This window comes from Chelonoidis abingdonii, chromosome 2 (genome assembly GCF_003597395.2).
Source record: "Chelonoidis abingdonii isolate Lonesome George chromosome 2, CheloAbing_2.0, whole genome shotgun sequence".
NCBI classification, from domain to species: Eukaryota; Metazoa; Chordata; order Testudines; family Testudinidae; genus Chelonoidis; species Chelonoidis abingdonii.
Genome location: NC_133770.1, coordinates 278,181,131 through 278,199,653, shown reverse-complemented (window position 1 = coordinate 278,199,653; position 18,523 = coordinate 278,181,131). Strand labels below are relative to the sequence as shown.

Sequence of the window (18,523 nt, the reverse complement as noted above, 5' to 3'; positions counted from 1 at the left end):
AGCTACTCCTCCCTTCGGTGTCCTATGTGGGAAGGAGAGCACCCTATACTCCCTTCATCCATCATCTACAGCCCACTCATTCAGGCTGTTGGCTAAGGAGAGAATTTGCCTCCTACTACTTAGTTCCCTAAACCTCTAAGGTACCATAATCAGAAATGCCTATGTAACCTAGGAAATTAAACCCCACTGACTTTGAAAGTCACGTAGGCACTTTTAAAAATTTTACCCCAATCGCTTCTGAAAACTGAGGGTAACTGAAACACAAAACTGCCTGGTGAAGTGTTGGATTGCTGTGGAGTTCTACAGAAAGTTCACAGGCACTTTGCTGAGCAATGTCATAGAGTCTACAGTTCCAACTACTTGCACAAATTCTCCTCCTTTTCAGTCAATAGCTTTGGGACAGCTGAGAAAGGAAGGACATTACAGCAAGAAGTGAAGATTACAGACTCAGCATGAAGTTTATTGACATCTCTCTCTTCATCTTGTAATCAATGGGTTTTGTCCAGAACAATGAATGTGCTCTTCATTGTCACAAGAGAAACATAATGGTCTCCTAAAGCCTTATATAAGTGAGGGAAGGTTTTTGAAACCTCTGCAATCAGTGTTTAGATTAGGTTAGATTCTATAAAGGGAAAGAAAAATACATAAAGAGTTAGAGAGAGACTGATTATTACTGCAAGTCAAGTCAGGAGAGGGCTTCTGATGATAAAACAGCATCTTTACTTGTCTCCAGACTGATGTTTGGCTCTATTACACATTGAGGGAATCCAAATATAAAGTACAAAATAACTGCAGTACAATATAAAGGCATTGATAAGACTACTTTTGAAGGTAAGGACATGTTCAACAGATATAAACAGCAGTGCATTTACACATCAGATTGGTGGAAGTTGGTGAGAAAATGGATGCAAGTGGATACAAACAGTGAAGTAGGGTAATATGCATCCCTTAAACGCGCAAACAGGCATTCAAAGCATGTGCAATCTATACACAGAGGTGACAGAAAGGGTTGAGGGGCCATTTAGTAACAAAACTAACAGAAGAATGTAAGATAAAGCAGCTGCTCTTCTGCCCCCTAATCTCTCCCACATCATCATCTTGGTTGTTTTTCTTGCTCTATCGCATTGTTCTGACTCCTCAGGATATGTTACTCCTATACAACATAAACTGAGTGCAAGTTACTCTACTTTACCACATGCGCCCAATTACACACTGGGAAAATGGGCCTAACTTACATCACTGCAATTTCTCTATCTTAGAACAGGTCATCATTTGGCCCAATACACTTGTCTTGCTGGAGAGAGAAAATGAATTCTGAAGAGCAAGCCTTGCTAACCTTTCTTCTGTAGAATAGAAACAACAGGTGGCCATGGATGGTCAGTAGCTCCAGTGGTTGTGAAGTAACACATTTAAATAAGCACCTCACATGAAATTCAATTGATCAAACTAAAAGATTAAAAGTGTTTGAAAAACAGACATTAGAAATATCCTTGCAGTGAAGTGAACCTATGCTCTAAGTTTGCTACTGAAATTCACAATTTCTTCCACAACAGCTTCCCAGTAAACCATATGCCTGAAAAGTATACACCAACTAAATATGGTATATAGGCTTGATTAGTGAAGAAAACAAAGCTTTAAAAATGGCCCCTGAGTTCTGAATTCTGCTATTTTATCTAATAGCAAAATAGCAGACTCCATCAGTAATGAAACTTTGGTCGGATCTAAGAGTCCAAAGCTTTTCCCTACGCTCTGTTGATTTATACTTGTTGACTGCTAGCATTTTATTTTCTTAACGCAGCCACTAGGAAATAGTGACACTGTCAAGTCTGGACCTCACAGAATCAGATTTACCAGTTACATTCTTGTTCAGTTTTATAATTTCGTTTACCCTGCATCTTGGAAGCACAAAACATGGGTTCATGTGTCCAACAGCAGACAAACTTAGCTCTGGATCCTCCATCTCACGGTTGTGCAGAGTGACTTCCCTTTTATAAGTTTTCAGCAGACAGGATGCAAATAGAGCCAAAAAACCACATTTTTTAAAGGTATAATATTTGGCGCTGTCAATCTCGAACATCATATCTCTTTAAATGTGTTAATCCTGGATATAGTTTGGGTGGAGTAACTACATACAATTGTGAGAGCAAGAAGTGGAAAAAAGTACCTTTAAATAGAATTTGGATATCTCAAATAGACGCTGGCTGCATGATGCAAAGCATTTGTGGTTCTCTGCGATGCCGTGTTTCTTAAGTGTTTTAGCAACCACTTCCGTCAGCATCTTGGAGACAACACAGGCACACTTAGGAATTAGGATCAATTATCACCATGACAAGCTTTTCAATAGCCCACTTTTAAAGAACAAACCCATATATAAACTTCTTCCCCTTCTGTCCCAAAGATTAATTTTAGGGAGGCAGCTTTGTGACTTGAACTGAGTATGGGACTGGAAGACAGGAAATCCTCAGTTCTAGCCTTGACTCTGCCACTAGTTCATTTTGCAGCTTAGGGCAAAGTTATTTAACAGAGTTTCCATTTCCTTCATCTGGAAAATGAAGAGAATATCTACTTTACCTCAGTGCTGAGGATTAGTTAACATTTACATAGTGCTTTAAGATGGAACACTCTGTATAGCTGCTAGGCATTATTTAAAATAAAATGATATATATTGTATTTTCCTGCTTCACATATCCATGAGAGTAATGAGAAATCCTTATTTTCATATTTTTCACAGATTCATACAGTTTAAGGCCCGAAGACACTATCAAATCTTCTAGTCTCATCTCCTGTACATCACAGGCCATTAAATTTCACACAGTTACCCCCATATGGAGCTCAACAACTTGTGTTTGGCTAAGCATATCTTTGAGAAAGGCATCCAGTCTTGACAACAAGATACAGAGAATCCACCACTTCCTCTGTTAGTTTGTTCCAATAACTGATCACCCTCACTGTTGAACATTTGTGCCTTATTTCTCATTTGAATCAGACTGGTTCCATTAAATCCATCCACAGGTTCTGGTTCTGCCTTTCTCTGCCAGATTAAAAAGCCCTTTAGTAGCCAATATTTTCTCTCCATGACAATACTTACATGTTGTCATCAGGTCGCATTTCAGTCTTCTTTTTGACAAGCTAAACAGATTGACCTAAGTTTCTCATTGTAAGTCATTTTATCCAGCTCTCAAATCATTTTCTTGGCTCTTTTAGGCTGCTTCTCCAATTTTTCAACACCCTTTTTAAAATGGGGACACCAGACCAGTACGCAGTATTCTACTATCTATCTCACCAATGACTGAGATCAAATCACCTTCCTGCTCCTACTTACTATTCCCCTGTTCATACATTAGCATTAGCTCTTTTGCCACAACATCATGCATCACACCAGGAGTTCAGTGATGAGTTGCCTGTCCACTATGACACTTAGATCCTTTTCAGAGTCATTGATTTATAGGATATGGTCCCCCTCTCCATAGGCCTGCATTCCTTGTTTGTAGATGCAGAACTTGAATGTATTCATAGAATCACAGATATCAGGGTTGGAAGGGACCTCAGAAGGTCATCTAGTCCAGCCTCCTACTCAAAGTAGGACCAATCCTCAGACAGGTTTTTGCCCCAGATCCCTAAATGGCCCCCTCAAGGATTGAACTCACAATGCTGGGTTTAGCAGGCCAGTGCTCAAACCATTAAGCTATTCCTCCCCCCATTAAAACACATTTTGATTGAATGGGCCCAGTTTACTAATCAAATTTTAACAGCATTAATTTTATATATAGTTCAAGTCATTAATGAAAAAGCTGAATAATGTTGAGACTTAGACCAATCCCTGTGAAACTCACTGGAGACTGACACTCCCATTTGATGAGGATTCCCCACTGACGACTACTGTGAGCTCTGTCAGTTAGCCTGTTCTTAATGCATTTAATGTGGGCTCTGTTCATACTGCACAGTGCTCATTTTTAAATTAGAATGTTGAGCGGTAGTAAGTCAAACACCTTATAGAAATCCAAATATATTACATCTACACTGCTCTTACCTTAATCAACTAACCTTGCAATTTCATCAAAGAATGAAATCTAGTTTGTCCAGCAAGTCCTATTTTCCATAAAATGTCTGGCATTAATAATAACCCCATCCTTTATTTTTTATGTACTAAATCTCATATCAGGTTTTCCATTTACTTGCCTTGGATTGATGTCAGGCTAACCAGTCTATAATTATCCAGGTCATCCATTGCTGATTTTGAACACTGATAGATTAGCACTCTTTCAGCACCTCAGTACTTTGGCTGCCCAGCTGCCCTCCCGGCAAACAGATTTGGGGGAGGCCGAGCGCCCCACATCCTTGGTAGCCTAGTTATCTCTCTGGAAACTAGGGGGTGTGGGAAGTGATGAAAAACTGGGGTGCTCACCCTTTGGCAGTCAGCTGGGAAGGCTTGTCAATTTCATTTTCTGCAGGCAGAAAGCCAAAAGGCTACATTTTGGTTCGTCTAACTGAAATTTTCCTGGAAATCTCTTTCTATGAAAAATTCCATGTTTTTAACTTTTCATTGCCACTTGGAATGAAAAAAATTTTTTCCCCCCAAAGAGTCCAATTTTTTCACAGGAACGGATCTCCATTTCCAGACAACTCTAGATACAAGCACATCATCCTACTTCTTTCCAAATACAGAAGAGAAATATTTACTGAACACTTCTTCCTTTTCTCCATCTTTAACAATAACACCATCTCCTTCTAGTAATTGGCCTATATCATTGCTAGGATTTTTGTTCCCGATATTCCCTCCCCCCCCGAAATTCTTCTTCTTATTTTTAGCTCTGCCAACCACAGATCCTTCCCTCATATCTGGCTTCCCTTACTAATTTTCTATATTTCATAACTTCTAATTTATATTCATTTCTATTTCCCCTTTTTCACAACTGTTATCTATTGCTGTTTGTCTCTTTCTTTGTTTTCCTGGGCGCTCTACTGTGTGCACTAAGTTCTTTTCTGACAGTCCTGTACTCCTTACTTATGCAAAACTTCTCTTGAGTTCGACAAATTTCCCTTGAGCAGAACTAAGTATTAAAAGATTTTGGGATTGATTCCACGTTTTGAAAGAATGCTGAATGAGGCTACAAATGGGGAATCTTATCTTTTACGGAGGAGATATCTGGACGGGGAGATAAATATATATTTACCCGTATATGTTTCTGAGATCTTGATTCCTTAATTGGCTTTGAAGTTTCTGACTCTTGCACCCATCTCTGACTTGTTGGGCCAGTCTCTGCAGTTACTTTGTTGGCCTGACCACTAGGCTGCTTAACAGATGCAGATGTTAGAGACAATGATCTGCCTGGCTGTTGTCTTATGACACCGACTGAATGGTGACCCACGCTACTTCCGCTTGTCTGAGACATGAGAGAATCTGTGCTTTCAGTTTTTATTAGTCTGGAGAAAAAAAAAAAAAATCAGGTAAGTGTTTATGGTCTTGCTGGGTTTGTCTCAACTATAAAAGGCTACTATAACTACTTAAAATATTGAAGACATACAGTACACTCAGACAAACGGAGGCTGAAAATGGTGAGCAGGGACAAACTATTAATAGAATTTCCTTCCTACTAAGTGCAGAAGGCTCTCTTCCCTTACCTACTAATGATTTGTTCTCCAACAGTTAAACCAGAACAGAGTGAAGGGGTCTTTTGTATAGCAGATGCTACAGAAAAAATAGAGTTTGGAACAAATCACAGTGGTTAACTGAAGGGTCCGAGGAGACATACAGATTAAAGGTGGACATGAAAACTGCAGAAATTTCTTCCCTCTGCCCCTATCTCAATTGAAAAAAGTCTTTGTTTGACATATTTTCCCATGTGGATCCTCTCCCAGTTAAGCCAGTAAAAATGAAGAATAGGCCTGCCAAGTCACCAACTCCAATGCTTTATTTTCCTCATGAATCTAGACCAAGACAGGGTCAAGAAGAGAATGCTTGAAACTCCTACTGTAAGGGCTCACCCCAGTGAAGGGGAGAACAACCACAATTCCACTTTTTACTATTTATACAGAACACTAGAATCTAGCAGGGTCTTTGCTGAGGAAGTATATTGAAATCCCCACTTGACACAATCCCTGCTTGAAGAGCAGGTGTGCACCAACAAGAGTGTAACTAACAACTGAAGGGACAGGATGGGAAGTATTACAGTAATAAGATCACAACTGCTCAGCTGTGGCATATGCATTCGCTGATGGTTTTACATCAATGCAAATGTTATAAAAATGCTTCTTGTGGCGGATTCTGAAAAACTGGGTTTTTAAAAGGATTTGAATGAGAGGGTCAGGGCTGAGTGAACTGAAACTTCAGTGGGTCTGTGAGCTCTGTGGGCTGTATTATTCTAGGTTCGTACAATCCCCAGCACAATGCACTGAGGCCTCACAGCACTATTGCAAAACAAATAATGATTTCAGTGGCTACTAAATGCACTTTGGCACCTCTCAAGAGACACTCAGCACCTTGCATGATGCAGCTCTCAATTTCTTAAATTAAAATGCCTTAGGTTTGTGGTTTTGATGCATCTATTGCAGTCAATCGGAGATCACACTTGAGAAACATCAAACTGATAGATGAGGGATTAAACATTTGAACATTTAAACAGACAGATCCTTTAAAAAAAAATCTTAATTTTTTTTATTTTATTTAGTGCATTACCTCTTGTTGGGATAAAAGCAATCCAAGTCTTTTGATCTGCGTTTTAGCCTTGATGATTCTATTCTGAGTTCACTTTGTAAAGATTCCCCATCGGGGACACTTCCGGGCTCTGACAAAACTGCAGGAGACGGAAGAGGGCTCAAGACACATGGTACAGGACAACACTCTTTAGTACAGGTAGTCTGCGTTTCATAGCGAATAAGACGAGTCTGAAGTTCAGCAAATTTCACATCTCTCTCTAAAGCTTTTCTGTTATCTAGACAGTATCTAAAATGGAAATAAAAAAAATAACAGAACCACAAAATCAGTGACCACTGTAACAACGTTGGGGAATTTTTTCCCATTAAAGAAACTGAACAACTATACTTAATTTCAACTATGGAAATGTCTGCAGTGCCTCTTTACTTGAATCGCTAGGTTGCCCTTGACAACTGCAGTGAACGACCTAATAAACTAGATTACATGATAGACTCTTTTGTTGACGTGAATGTAGCAGAATCCACAAGATGAAGGTGGTTACATATTTAAAATTTCCATTGAAGGCAACAGAAAGTTTACTTGAATTACTGAATGCAGGATTTGGCATTATGGAAGTCTTGTTTCTCCCTTTAGCATGTACTGGGATGTCGACAACAGAATGTGTTTCTCTTATAAATATAATCAGGCTCTTGTTAAATATTTGAAGTTATCAATTCCTTTGCTTTATATTTTATTGAAAGCTTCCTGCTACGTGACAGACATTTGCATTCTAGTAATGCATTAAGCTATGTGACTTTCAGATACAAGGATTGTATACCAGTCTATATAGTACAGATCTCATAGAGAAACCATCTCAAGGGTTTCAACAGCCCCAAGACCTCAGACCTTTTTTGAGAACCCAAAACCCAGTGGTGTTCACCCACATCAGGTACTCTTTTTTCAGAGTGCAAAGATTAAGATTAGGGGCAAGAAAAATCACATTCAAGCAAAACTGGCAACACAACCTGAGCAGTATACTTCAGTCCCTATCTTCCAACCCTTTTTACTCACCTCCTCTAAACCACAGTATTTTAAGTGAGCTTTCAGACTCTTATCTATTTCTATCTACTCCATGTCAGGTATTTCTAGGGAGCTCATGGCTCTATTAACTAGGTCCATGTTATTCCTTCTCCTCCCCTCACCCACACCTCACGTACTCTTCCTGAAGGTATCCATAAAGCACCAACGAGAGTGATAAAATTATACTACATAAATCTGTAGGGCTAAATCATTGAAATCTGGTCATCAGATTAGGATGCAAAACTGATGGTTTATTGTTCGGTCCTTTCCTATATTTTAGGATGTTTATTCCTCCTAAGAGACGTATAAAGTCACATGTGTAAAAAAAACAAAACAAAAATAGGGTTTTGTGATGAGGTGCAGGGCTGTGTGTGTTTGGAGTTATTGTGCGTGCGGTTTGTTTTGTTGTGTGGGTGGTTGTGGTGACTTGTGTGTGAAATTTTTGCATGCAAATAATCTATAGAGGAAAGGTGATGTATTATCATAGCTAATTCAACCAAACTGCCTAGAACGCTTGGCATGGCATAGATCCTTATTGTAGCTGTACGCCACATGGGTGTAATCTGTAAAGTCAACTTGGCTAGAACTTACACCTGGTGATGTTTTGTACAAGAAGAGCTTTCTACCATGCTTGCAGCTGTTTCTATCATTTCAGACTGATTCAACAGACATGCTAGACTTCAGAGTGACACATGCACACAAACATTCCTGGAATATTATATAGATACGTACAGCAATCTTCACCACTATTTTCATTTACATTAAAAATACTGTTATAAACATATCTCATGACTATTCAACTGAAAATGTTTATAATTTGATTTGAAGTAAAAACCATATTTTAATTTAGACATTTAATTATGCAAATGAAGCATCTCTCACAGGTGCCACAGGCCTGAATATAGATGCAGCAAAGTTAAAGCAGTACAACTTGTGTGTATATAGACAAGGCCAAAGTCACATTCTTCATTACCATCAAGGAGACAGGAGTATAGCAGTCCAGAAAGTGAGGGTAAAGAAAACAGAAGAGGTTGAGTTTTTGGTTTTTTTGGAGTAGGCTCGGGAGGGAATAAGAACATGTTATGCTCAGGACTAAAACCATTTCGTAAACATTCCAAACATATTTGTAGATCTAAATAGTTTCTAGGTTGCATAAAATAGGTGGGACCCACCTATAACTTGGATTTTATGCTAGATGACAGTGTTGAGAAAATAATCACATCAAGCAGTGCAAGAAAACTTACTCAAGCCCATGATAATGGCACCCAGCTGCCTTTTCAAAAGACAGACCTCCCAGCTTTCGTGGAGTAAGCTCTGGCGTCAGAAGAAAAGCATTTTCACTAAAAGAAAAGAGTATATATTTTAAATTAGATCTCTATGTTAGTATCAAAATTGCCATTTGGTTTAGTGTGCACTTTGAAGCCCAGTATGGTGCTGTGTATTGCAACCTCTAACACTGTAACTGACCTGTGCGTAAGAGTCACTAAATTAAAAAGCTATTTCAAAAGTTAGTGCTGCATGCACAGGCAGCTACAAATTAAAACCTTCCTCCGAGAAGACTAGATGCTACATTGCATGTACAAAAGCTTACAAATGGAAAAGAATTACATTAAGAATTCATGAACATTTATATCTACCCTCTAATGCAATACTATGGACAGGCAATCTACTGCTACCAATGCACAATCTTCAAGTATGAAACTGATCTGCTGGTATGCAAATTTCAATTGAAAATACAGAAAACTATTAATGACTTGTGAGATACTTCATCAATTAAGAATATGCAATGTGAGAATATGCAATGTGAAAACATTTCACGTTAGTATATTGCACTATGTTGATATTCACCATTTTTGCCTCACACTAAATAGCTTCAGCATTTCTGAAAAAATGTTTGACCACGCAAAATCAATAAGAATATCTTTTAATATGTTGCCATTTTGTAGCTTTGACCAATCACCACCATATTAACTGTGCTGAAATTAACATAAATGGTAAAACTTAGTCAGAGTCATGTTTCAGTTCTTCATACCCAATGCCGAATTCATGATGGTGTACTATTATCAACTGAACTGTGAGCCCCATGTGAACTGTGAACCCGTGAACTCATGGTGTAGCTCTGCAGCAAGGCTTATGTGCAACGGTGCGATAATTTTGGAACGTGAATTAGTAATGTTAAATACTATGCACTCTGCAACTGAGAAGCACCTTCTTTGAATGTCTTCTGAAGGATGACACGGTTGCTGGCTGAATTATCTTTCTCTTTACTTGTTAACCAAAGGACAAACTCGTGCACCAACTGGAGCATAAGAGTAGCTGACCGCTGTATACTCCAATCACCTGGCTTTGGATAATATTCTGAGGCTTTCGATGTGCTTATTTCTGACTGAAGAACTGAAGTGCCATTATACAAAACCACTTGTTCATTCGAAAGCTGTTCATCAGGCTCACCCACCAGAGCAACAGCCACAAATCATATGGATGACTTAAGTTCCTTCTTCAGATTACCTTTTTCAGAGGACCCTCATAAATCATCTCCTGAGTGAATATCCAAAGCTACGAAAGAAAGAAGTAGACTAACAACAACTACTGAAGACAAAATCCACAAGCAAATCCTTGCCTCTGCAATGAAGAGGGATGAATGTTACAGTTCTGACCAGTCATGTCATCAACAATATGACAAACCCATTTGACTCTGAATCACACCCAGAGGTGCTTATCAATGTATCTACTGGACTGCAGGTAACATCAGAGGTACAAGAATCTCTACTGAAAACAGTGGATGTTGGTGAAGAACAAGCAGAGAGATTTCTGAGTGGTGCAATTGATACTGATGGGGCACGTAACTTCTTCAGCCCAGTCAAGAAAATTGGAATCAAAACATTTGCTGACATGGCCAAAAATATAAAATCTAGCAAGGGAGGGTCAATCACAGCTATCAGTCCAGAAACTGTTTTCCACAGAGCCCTGTCCTTAGCAAGATCCAGAGATGATGTTTCAATGGCAACTGTTCTTAAGACTCCCATGGGACATGTGCCTAAGTCCCACTTCCTTGCGAAAGGAACAATGAGAAGAACAGATGAAGCTGGAAGAATCCATGAGCTAAAAGCACGCAACAAAGAAACCACAGTCTACATCAGATGCGCCATGGCTGACATACATGGAACATTCCAGAAAGCAGCATGAAGTTACTGATTGTTCTGGAGAGACCGGATATAAAACCTTCTAGCTAGTGAGGGCAGATGAACAGACAGCTGCTAGAAGTCCTTATCAAAAGATCAGACTCCTGGTGGGTGAAGGCAACAGGTAAGAATGAGCCATGGTTTCCTCTCTCCCTAGCACAGCTGAATATGGTTAGCACTGGGAGAAGTGACCATGTTACAGTGAGTTCTTTGTCCAGTGGCTCCCAGTTAGGAGATAGTCTTCTGTCTGTGAGACTTGGCATTTACTCCCAATAAACCTCAAGATTTCCCCCGAACCAGAGAGGAAATGGGGTTGTGAGGACAGTAAAAGAGCATAAACCTAGGGCAGGCAGGATAATGGGTAGGGGAAAGGGAGCTTATACTGGAGGAAATGGATATGATACTTAAAATATGGCTCCCTCTAATATTTCCTCCACTCTACTCCTGTGTGTTTAAATCCCTCTCCTCTAGTATGCAAGACTACGGTGGGATGGCCTCTCTCTCAAAACATTAAAATTAAATCCTTGCAAGCTAAGGCAGACTGGAAGAAAGCCTGATACCCACAGTCAATGTATCAGAGGGGTAGCCGTGTTAGTCTGAATTTGTAAAAGCAGCAGAGAATCCTGTGGCACCTTATAGACTAACAGACGTTTTGGATCATGAGCTTTCGTGGGTGAATACCCACTTCGTCAGATGAATGTAGTGGAAATAGTCAATGTGAAATTTTAAATCACTTTCCAAGAAGCACTGTCTAGCTTTTTATGTATCTGTCTTGCACAGCAGAACACACAAGTGGAAATGTCAAACATTTACATGATCTGAAAAATTTAGTTCATGGTACGTCAAACTATCAAACCTATGAACATTCTAGGATCTCATATTTGTGTACACAAGAACATAATTAGATACCCAATTAGTGTACGTTTACTATATAGTACAATAATTTTCTATGCAGTTATAATGCTATATGACAAACATTTGTAATATGTTTCAATGAATTAGTATTCCAAGTAGAACATGCTACTGTAATAACAGAGGTCATTATAAAATAAACAGGAATATACATGAATGCTAAGATTCCAAGTTTATATCCAAGAGAGCTTAGTAATTTTTTTTTTTTTTGAGAAGAAAAAATAGTTCACAGAATATTTTAACCAATAGCTAACCGCTACATAACAAACTGTTTCACAATTTAATATAACAAAACTGCATGGAAATTTTCGATTGTAAGCTCTTTAAGGTTCAACCCACTTGTTCCTATGAATTTGTACACTGTTCAGCACAATGATCCCATTCCTGATTGGATCCTTTGAGTGCTATGGTAAAATAAACATTAAAAACAACAGTGAAGTCTTTAAACATTGTAGAAATATTGGTAAGCCTACACATGATTCTGTATATATAATCAGGATACAGATCATCAAGTCATCACAGTGGAGAGAGCTTTCTAGATGACATGAAACCTGCACACGCCTTGTGAGATTAATTACTTTTAATCTTAATAGCTGCTTTACGGGCAACACAATTTTCTATAACTATTTATAGTTTTATTCACACAATATAGAGGGACGTAATTATTAAATTCAACAGACTGAACAAATGTTTATTCCTCCTAAGAGAGGTACAAAAATCTACATTAATATGAGAGTTTTGGTAGATGTTTAGATCTAAACTATTTGTATATTCTAACAGCAAGTGACTAGAATCACAATGCCCAGGTATCACAGAGCCGACTCTATGAATATGCAATAATCTCCTGTAATGTGCCAAGATAGCAAAGAGAATTAGGAGGGGAAGATCACCAGGGAACAAGGGGAAGAGGTATACCAGAGAGGTGACTGGGAGAAATACAGCAAGCTAGTGAACAGGAAGAGAGAAGGATGCAGTCATGGACCAGTGAAGAGCAGATGTAGAGGCAACATATCTGTATGGCATTACTTTTGTATGGGTGCTGTTCTGTGCATGTATCCTTCATCTCCATGCTGCTCCATATCATCTAGAGGGAAACAGTGCTACACTCTAAATTCAAAGTTAAGGAGTTTAAAATAAAAAAGTATGATGGAATTATTAAAGTTTATAGGAAAACATCGCTGTTAAATTTTAATGAAGTAGTTTGTGGTTTTTAAAGGCTATTTCTTTTTTGGAAACCTATCAGTAAAAGAGCAAGCAAAACCTAAAAGAACAGGAATCCTATTTATTTTTAAAAGGAGTTTCAAGGTGCTCTTTTATGCTAATATGGTTTAAATAAACACTCTGTTTACCACAGAGGACCTCTGCTGCTTCTTTGTGTTTGTGTTTCATGAGAGTTTAATCAGCAACAGTTCCATGGGGCACTCTTTCTACCTACTGGACTGCTGGAGCTCCTGTGCCATGATAATGTTTAGTGATGACTAGTGATGCACAAACACAGTTACAGCTGCTACTCCCTCCTCCTCCTCTTTTTAATTAACAAAAGCAAACAAATTAAATTGTATTTTAATAGCAGTGGGGGAAATATACAGTCTGTAGAGTGCCAAATGTAAATAAAAAGTATGCTCCTGTTGTCCTTATGGGGGCATGACTCCCACTGAACTCAATGGCGGTTTTGAGTGCTCTTGTTCAGGGCAATTATGATTCATATAAAAAAGCAGAGTTATATACTGCATAACGAAAATGTAAAATACATGCATCATTCCTGTTCTTCCATTCTTCTTCTTCAATACATACAGCAAGATTAATCCAAATTTAAACTGGAAAAGAATAGAGCAATTGATTACATGGAAAAGCAAATATGGAAAGTCTTCGAGCCAGTTTTGAAAATCTGGCAACTTCAGTCAAGTACCTAAATGAGCTTTTTTTGAAAATGTGGTCCTGCAATTATCCTAATATTATTTTGCTGTGTAAACAATTGCTGTAGTTGTCACAGTATAACACAGGTAAAATGTTTAACTGAAATCAATAATGTTTCAGAATAATCATAGTTTATCTGTAATAAGAAACAGACAGCTATGACAAAGATTCATCCCTACATTATCTTAAAAGAAAAGGAAGTTATGTACTGGAAATAAAAGGTTGCCCTGGCCATACTGTAGTTCTTTCACCTACTTTCATATGCTGAACCTACTTTTTTTTTTAAAATGGTAAAGGTAATTAGCCATTATTTTTTCCTTATATTCTCTTTTGTCAGTGCAAATGCTCCTATATGTTTCTCTTCTTTTAATGCCTCTATGAACTCACTATTACTTCTTCATGGTTACTTTCAATCTGAGCAATGTTCTTCCAGTAATTAGGTGATTAGAGTTGAATAAAACAGTTCAAATTGGGTCTTAAATCTTTAACTTATGTCCAAATGTCTGACGATTTTTACTTCTCATCTCAACCTACACACTTCATAGCAGTTTGATTATCTCCATGGATTATATTCAGTATCACCTAAGTATTTTCCTGAGCTTTATGTTTTTATGTTCTCAACTTGAGAGTACTATTTAGTTTATAGATGGCCTTACAATGAACTACATAAAAGTTACTTATCCCAGAGGCAAGAAGTTGCTTCCTCCCCAATCTGACACATTTTACTGAAGAGCATTAAGTATTCAGTAATACCAACTTCATTTGTCATTGAGTTTCATTGTCTTGTCTCTCAGTGGCCCTTGCAGTCTTTCCTGCATGTTTGTACAGAAGCATATGTTGTTTATCATTACTTTCCTTCATATTTAACTTTCAAGGTTTGGGGTTTTTTTTTTAAGCCTGTAAATAGAAATTTTTCAATATTAAATTATCCCTGAATTTCATCATCTAGCCCCATAGCAGGAATAAAATATCCAACAAGGACACACAACCTGTGTATAAGCATTAAGTTTTCACTGCAAACTGGCACCAGAATTCTATATTCATGTCCTGAAGGACATCCCGCTGCAATAATCAATCAGGAATCTTGAGAGGAAGTAAAGCTTAGAAGATAGGAATTACTTTGCAATTTTCTGCACCATACACAACTATAAATCCACCTTTGAGCCGGTTCATCTGCCTAGCACAGAGTCCCAAAGCCAGAGGGCATCTGAGGAGGAAAAGTTTCCTCAGTTGGAAAGTCAGCAAGCCCTATACACACACAAAATACATATAGGTGGAAAAAAGCCTTTCACGATCAATGCTGTGTATACTGCAATGCCATTCAATAAGAAACACAGAAAATATTTTTTTAATTTAAATCTAGATGGGAGAAGATCTTATTTTTATATAAGTATTAATAAGTAGATTCCAGTTACATTCTTTTTTTGAGTTCTACTATTTACACATACATGGTTGCCCACACCGATCCACTCCATACCTTCCATCTGTCTCATTTTCTCCTAATACAGGAAAGAATGCAAATATTGGAGAAGTTCATGGAGGCAATGGGGCCCTGTGGACAGGGCACAGGACAGGGGGACAGGAAATACGGGTTCTATTCTTGGCTCACCCACTAACTTTGCTCTCTGTGACTGTGAGCAACTCACAACCTCTCCCTAAATCAATTCATCATCTGAGATGACACTTACTTACTTTGCATGCACTCAGACCTATGGATAAGCAGCATTTTGTAAGTGCTAGCTATAACAGGAGGACTGGGTAAACTTCAAACCATTTCTGCCACTTGCATTTCCTGCATGAGGTTTTGCAGCACTGTGCTCCATGAGAGAGAGAGAGAAGTTTAGTGATTAGAGCTAGAACTGGTCAGTAATTTTCCAATTAACTGTTCTTTTGTTGGAAAAATACCAATTTGTCAAAACCAAAACAGTTTACAGAAAGGGTCAGTTGTAATGGCTGTCACAAGTCAAAAAAGTTTTGTCATTTTCAAAATGAAAAGTTGTGTTTGTTGTTCCATTATCTCCATTTTACAGAGAAGAGTATTGATGACAGAATAGAGGAGAAAGAAAAGAAGGGGGGGAAACGAGAGGAACAAAAGAAAAAGAAGACATGAGAAAACTAAAGAGGAAGAAAAATCTAAGCTAAAAATACCCCCATGTTAAATATGTACTTATTAACCTATTAGGGTTTTTCTTTTTCTTTTTTTTAAAAAGCTAGAATGTGCTGCATGGTGGAGACTTGATAGTTTTGGTAAAGCAAGAGCACAGAACTGCCCGGTCAGCTAGTCAAATTCAGTCCTTACTGGTGGTGGCAAAAACTCATTACCATCAGATGGCTAGTCATCAGTGAATAAGAAAGAAAGCCATTCAGTGCAGCTTTTAGCAGGCAATAGCCTAATCCAACTCCTCAGAGTCACCAGACTTCTACTCACTTCAATGGATCAGTTCAGCCCCCAGTGTCCAAAACTTCAAACAACATTTACAACTGCCACCTTTGTTGATCATCTCAGCAGAGAAGCACATGTCGCTGCTCACCCAGATCAGGACTCAACACGCTGGCATGGTGATGCAGGAAAGCTTGGTGCAGACAGAGCTTCTCAATCAATATTCCATGTTTCATATTTTAAACAAACATGAGGGAGGGTGCTTTGAAAAATCTCCACTGCTGTGCCTCCACACTCTATCTCTCTGGGACTGAATGGGATGGGGATATTCAGTATATGCCATTATCAGATCTCTCATCCCTCTGACCAAAAAACTTAGCCAGTCCTGCTCTAGTATCTTACACCTCCTGCATTTGTTTTGCACTTCCCAGTTACCCAAATTATTTTGTAATGCTCTAAGATTTTCTAGTTACAGTAGAAGCACTTCAAGATGTAAAGTTTCATCACAACCCTTTGGATTCTACAACTTATTACTGCAAGTGAGTTAGAGCAACATCTCTTCAAACTCAGGGTTTATTGAACTGTGATTCAAAGCAAACCATTCAAGTGAATCAAAATACTGCATGGCTATAAAGCAACTCTGGAGGTTTTTCAAAATTGGCAATTAAAAACTCTTGTAATGAACAAATTATCCACATCTCTCTCTCACACACTTAATTGGAATGACGCAGTTTTATTTGTAATTTAGCCAAGATCGTGGAGACATCTGCATTGATTAACTAAAAACTTTGTAAAAGTCTCTCATTGTTATGGCTATTCTTCGTTTTAAACTGTCTACCACTAGTGTGCAATCAGCACATCTTTAAATTAGTTTTCTGAATATAGCAGTTCTAAAACTGCTTTTCCAGCAGTTTACCCCAATGCTACAAAACACACTGCTTTCATAAACAATTTCCTGCCATATCCTTGGGAGACCTTACTGACCCCCTCCCCATTTTGGGTCCACTGCGTTAAATAAATGGGTTATGTATTATTATTGGCCAGGATTGAATGTAATCTCTCTCAAGGGAGGCGGGGGATTGGGGGGAGAAGATGTGACAGATGGGGATTCAAAAGACTATACTGAACAATGTGCAAGACAAGAATGGACTCCTGGAACAAAAATGTGTTAGGTAGTTTTCCTGACAAATATCTAGTGAAAAGCAAATGCAAATTCCCTACCTCTGATTATGTAAACCAGCCTTTGGAAGCTATGCCCTGAGGAGTGAGCCATTGTCTGCTGGTCACCTGTTACATGAGGACAAGATCAAAGACCCAAGCTATATAAAGGAAAAGACTATTTATTTCATTGAGTGACCCCCTAGTTCTTGTGTTACATGAAAGGCTAATGACACTTCCATATTCACTTTCTCTACACCGTTCATGATTTTATAGACCTCCATCATATCTCCCGGCCCCCTTAGTCATCCCTTTTCTAAACTGAACACTCCCAGTCTTTTTAATCTCTCTTTATCCTAATCATTTTTGCTGCCATCTTTCCACCTTTTCCAATTCTAATACATCTTTTTTGTGATGGGGAGAGCAGAACTGCATGCAGTATTCAAGGTGTGGGCACATCATGCATTTACATAGTGGCATTATGATATTTTCTGTTTTATTACGTATCGCTTTCCTAATGATGCCTAACATACTGTTAGCCTTTTTGACTATTGTTGCACATGGAGCAGAAGTTTTCAGAGAACTATCCATGATGACTCCAAGATCTTTCCTGAGTGGTAACAGCTAATTTAGACCCCACCATTCTGTATGTATAGTTGGGATTCTTTTTTCCAACGTGCATTACTTTGCACTTGTCAGCATCAAATTTCATCTGCAATCTTGTCATCCAGCCAGCCAGTTTAGTGAGATCCCTTTGTAACTCTTCAGTCAGTGGTGGACTTAGCTATCTTGAGTCATTGTGTATCATCTGTAAATTTTGCTACCCTATTATTCATCACTTTTTACAGTACATTTATGAATACACTGAATAACACAGGTGCCAGTACAGCTCCTTGGGGGACCATCCATTGTGAAAATTGACCATTTATTCCTACCCTTTATTTCCTGTCTTTTAACCAGTTACTGATCTATGAGAGAACCTTTCCTCTTGTCCCATGATTGCTTACTTAGGTCAGAGAAAGGAGTCAAAGCGAACCCCTCCTGGTCCCAGTCGATGGGAAGGATGGAGTGCAGAAAGCACAAACGTGTGGTTTTACATGCTCTGGTATGGGTATGGGACAGAAGGAACACTGCCTTAGTCCCCTCTTTTTTGGGCCCTTCTCCACCATTCTCCTAGCCTATTACTTGACACTGGGCAGGGGAGGAGTTGCTGTCATAACTTCCAGAGAGGAGACAAAGTGCCTCTTCAAGCCCTCTACC

At 38.6% G+C, this 18,523-nt stretch overlaps 1 protein-coding gene across 3 annotated transcripts in view; it reads right to left on the bottom strand.

Annotated features, from left to right (window-relative positions):
* Positions 1-18,523, bottom strand: part of MTBP (MDM2 binding protein) — a 321,748-nt gene that overhangs the window by 265,658 nt on the left and 37,567 nt on the right. For all 3 annotated transcript variants that reach the window (XR_012655394.1, XM_075063204.1, XM_032777231.2), the window contains exons 17-20: positions 8,959-9,054; positions 6,677-6,943; positions 5,175-5,424; positions 2,165-2,278 (exon numbers count right to left, since the gene is read on the bottom strand). Coding sequence is in view for 2 of the 3 variants with exons in the window: in XM_075063204.1 (XP_074919305.1) it covers positions 2,165-2,278; positions 5,175-5,424; positions 6,677-6,943; positions 8,959-9,054 (727 nt within the window). In the remaining variant the exon portion in view is untranslated. The remainder of the gene's footprint in view (positions 1-2,164; positions 2,279-5,174; positions 5,425-6,676; positions 6,944-8,958; positions 9,055-18,523) is intronic.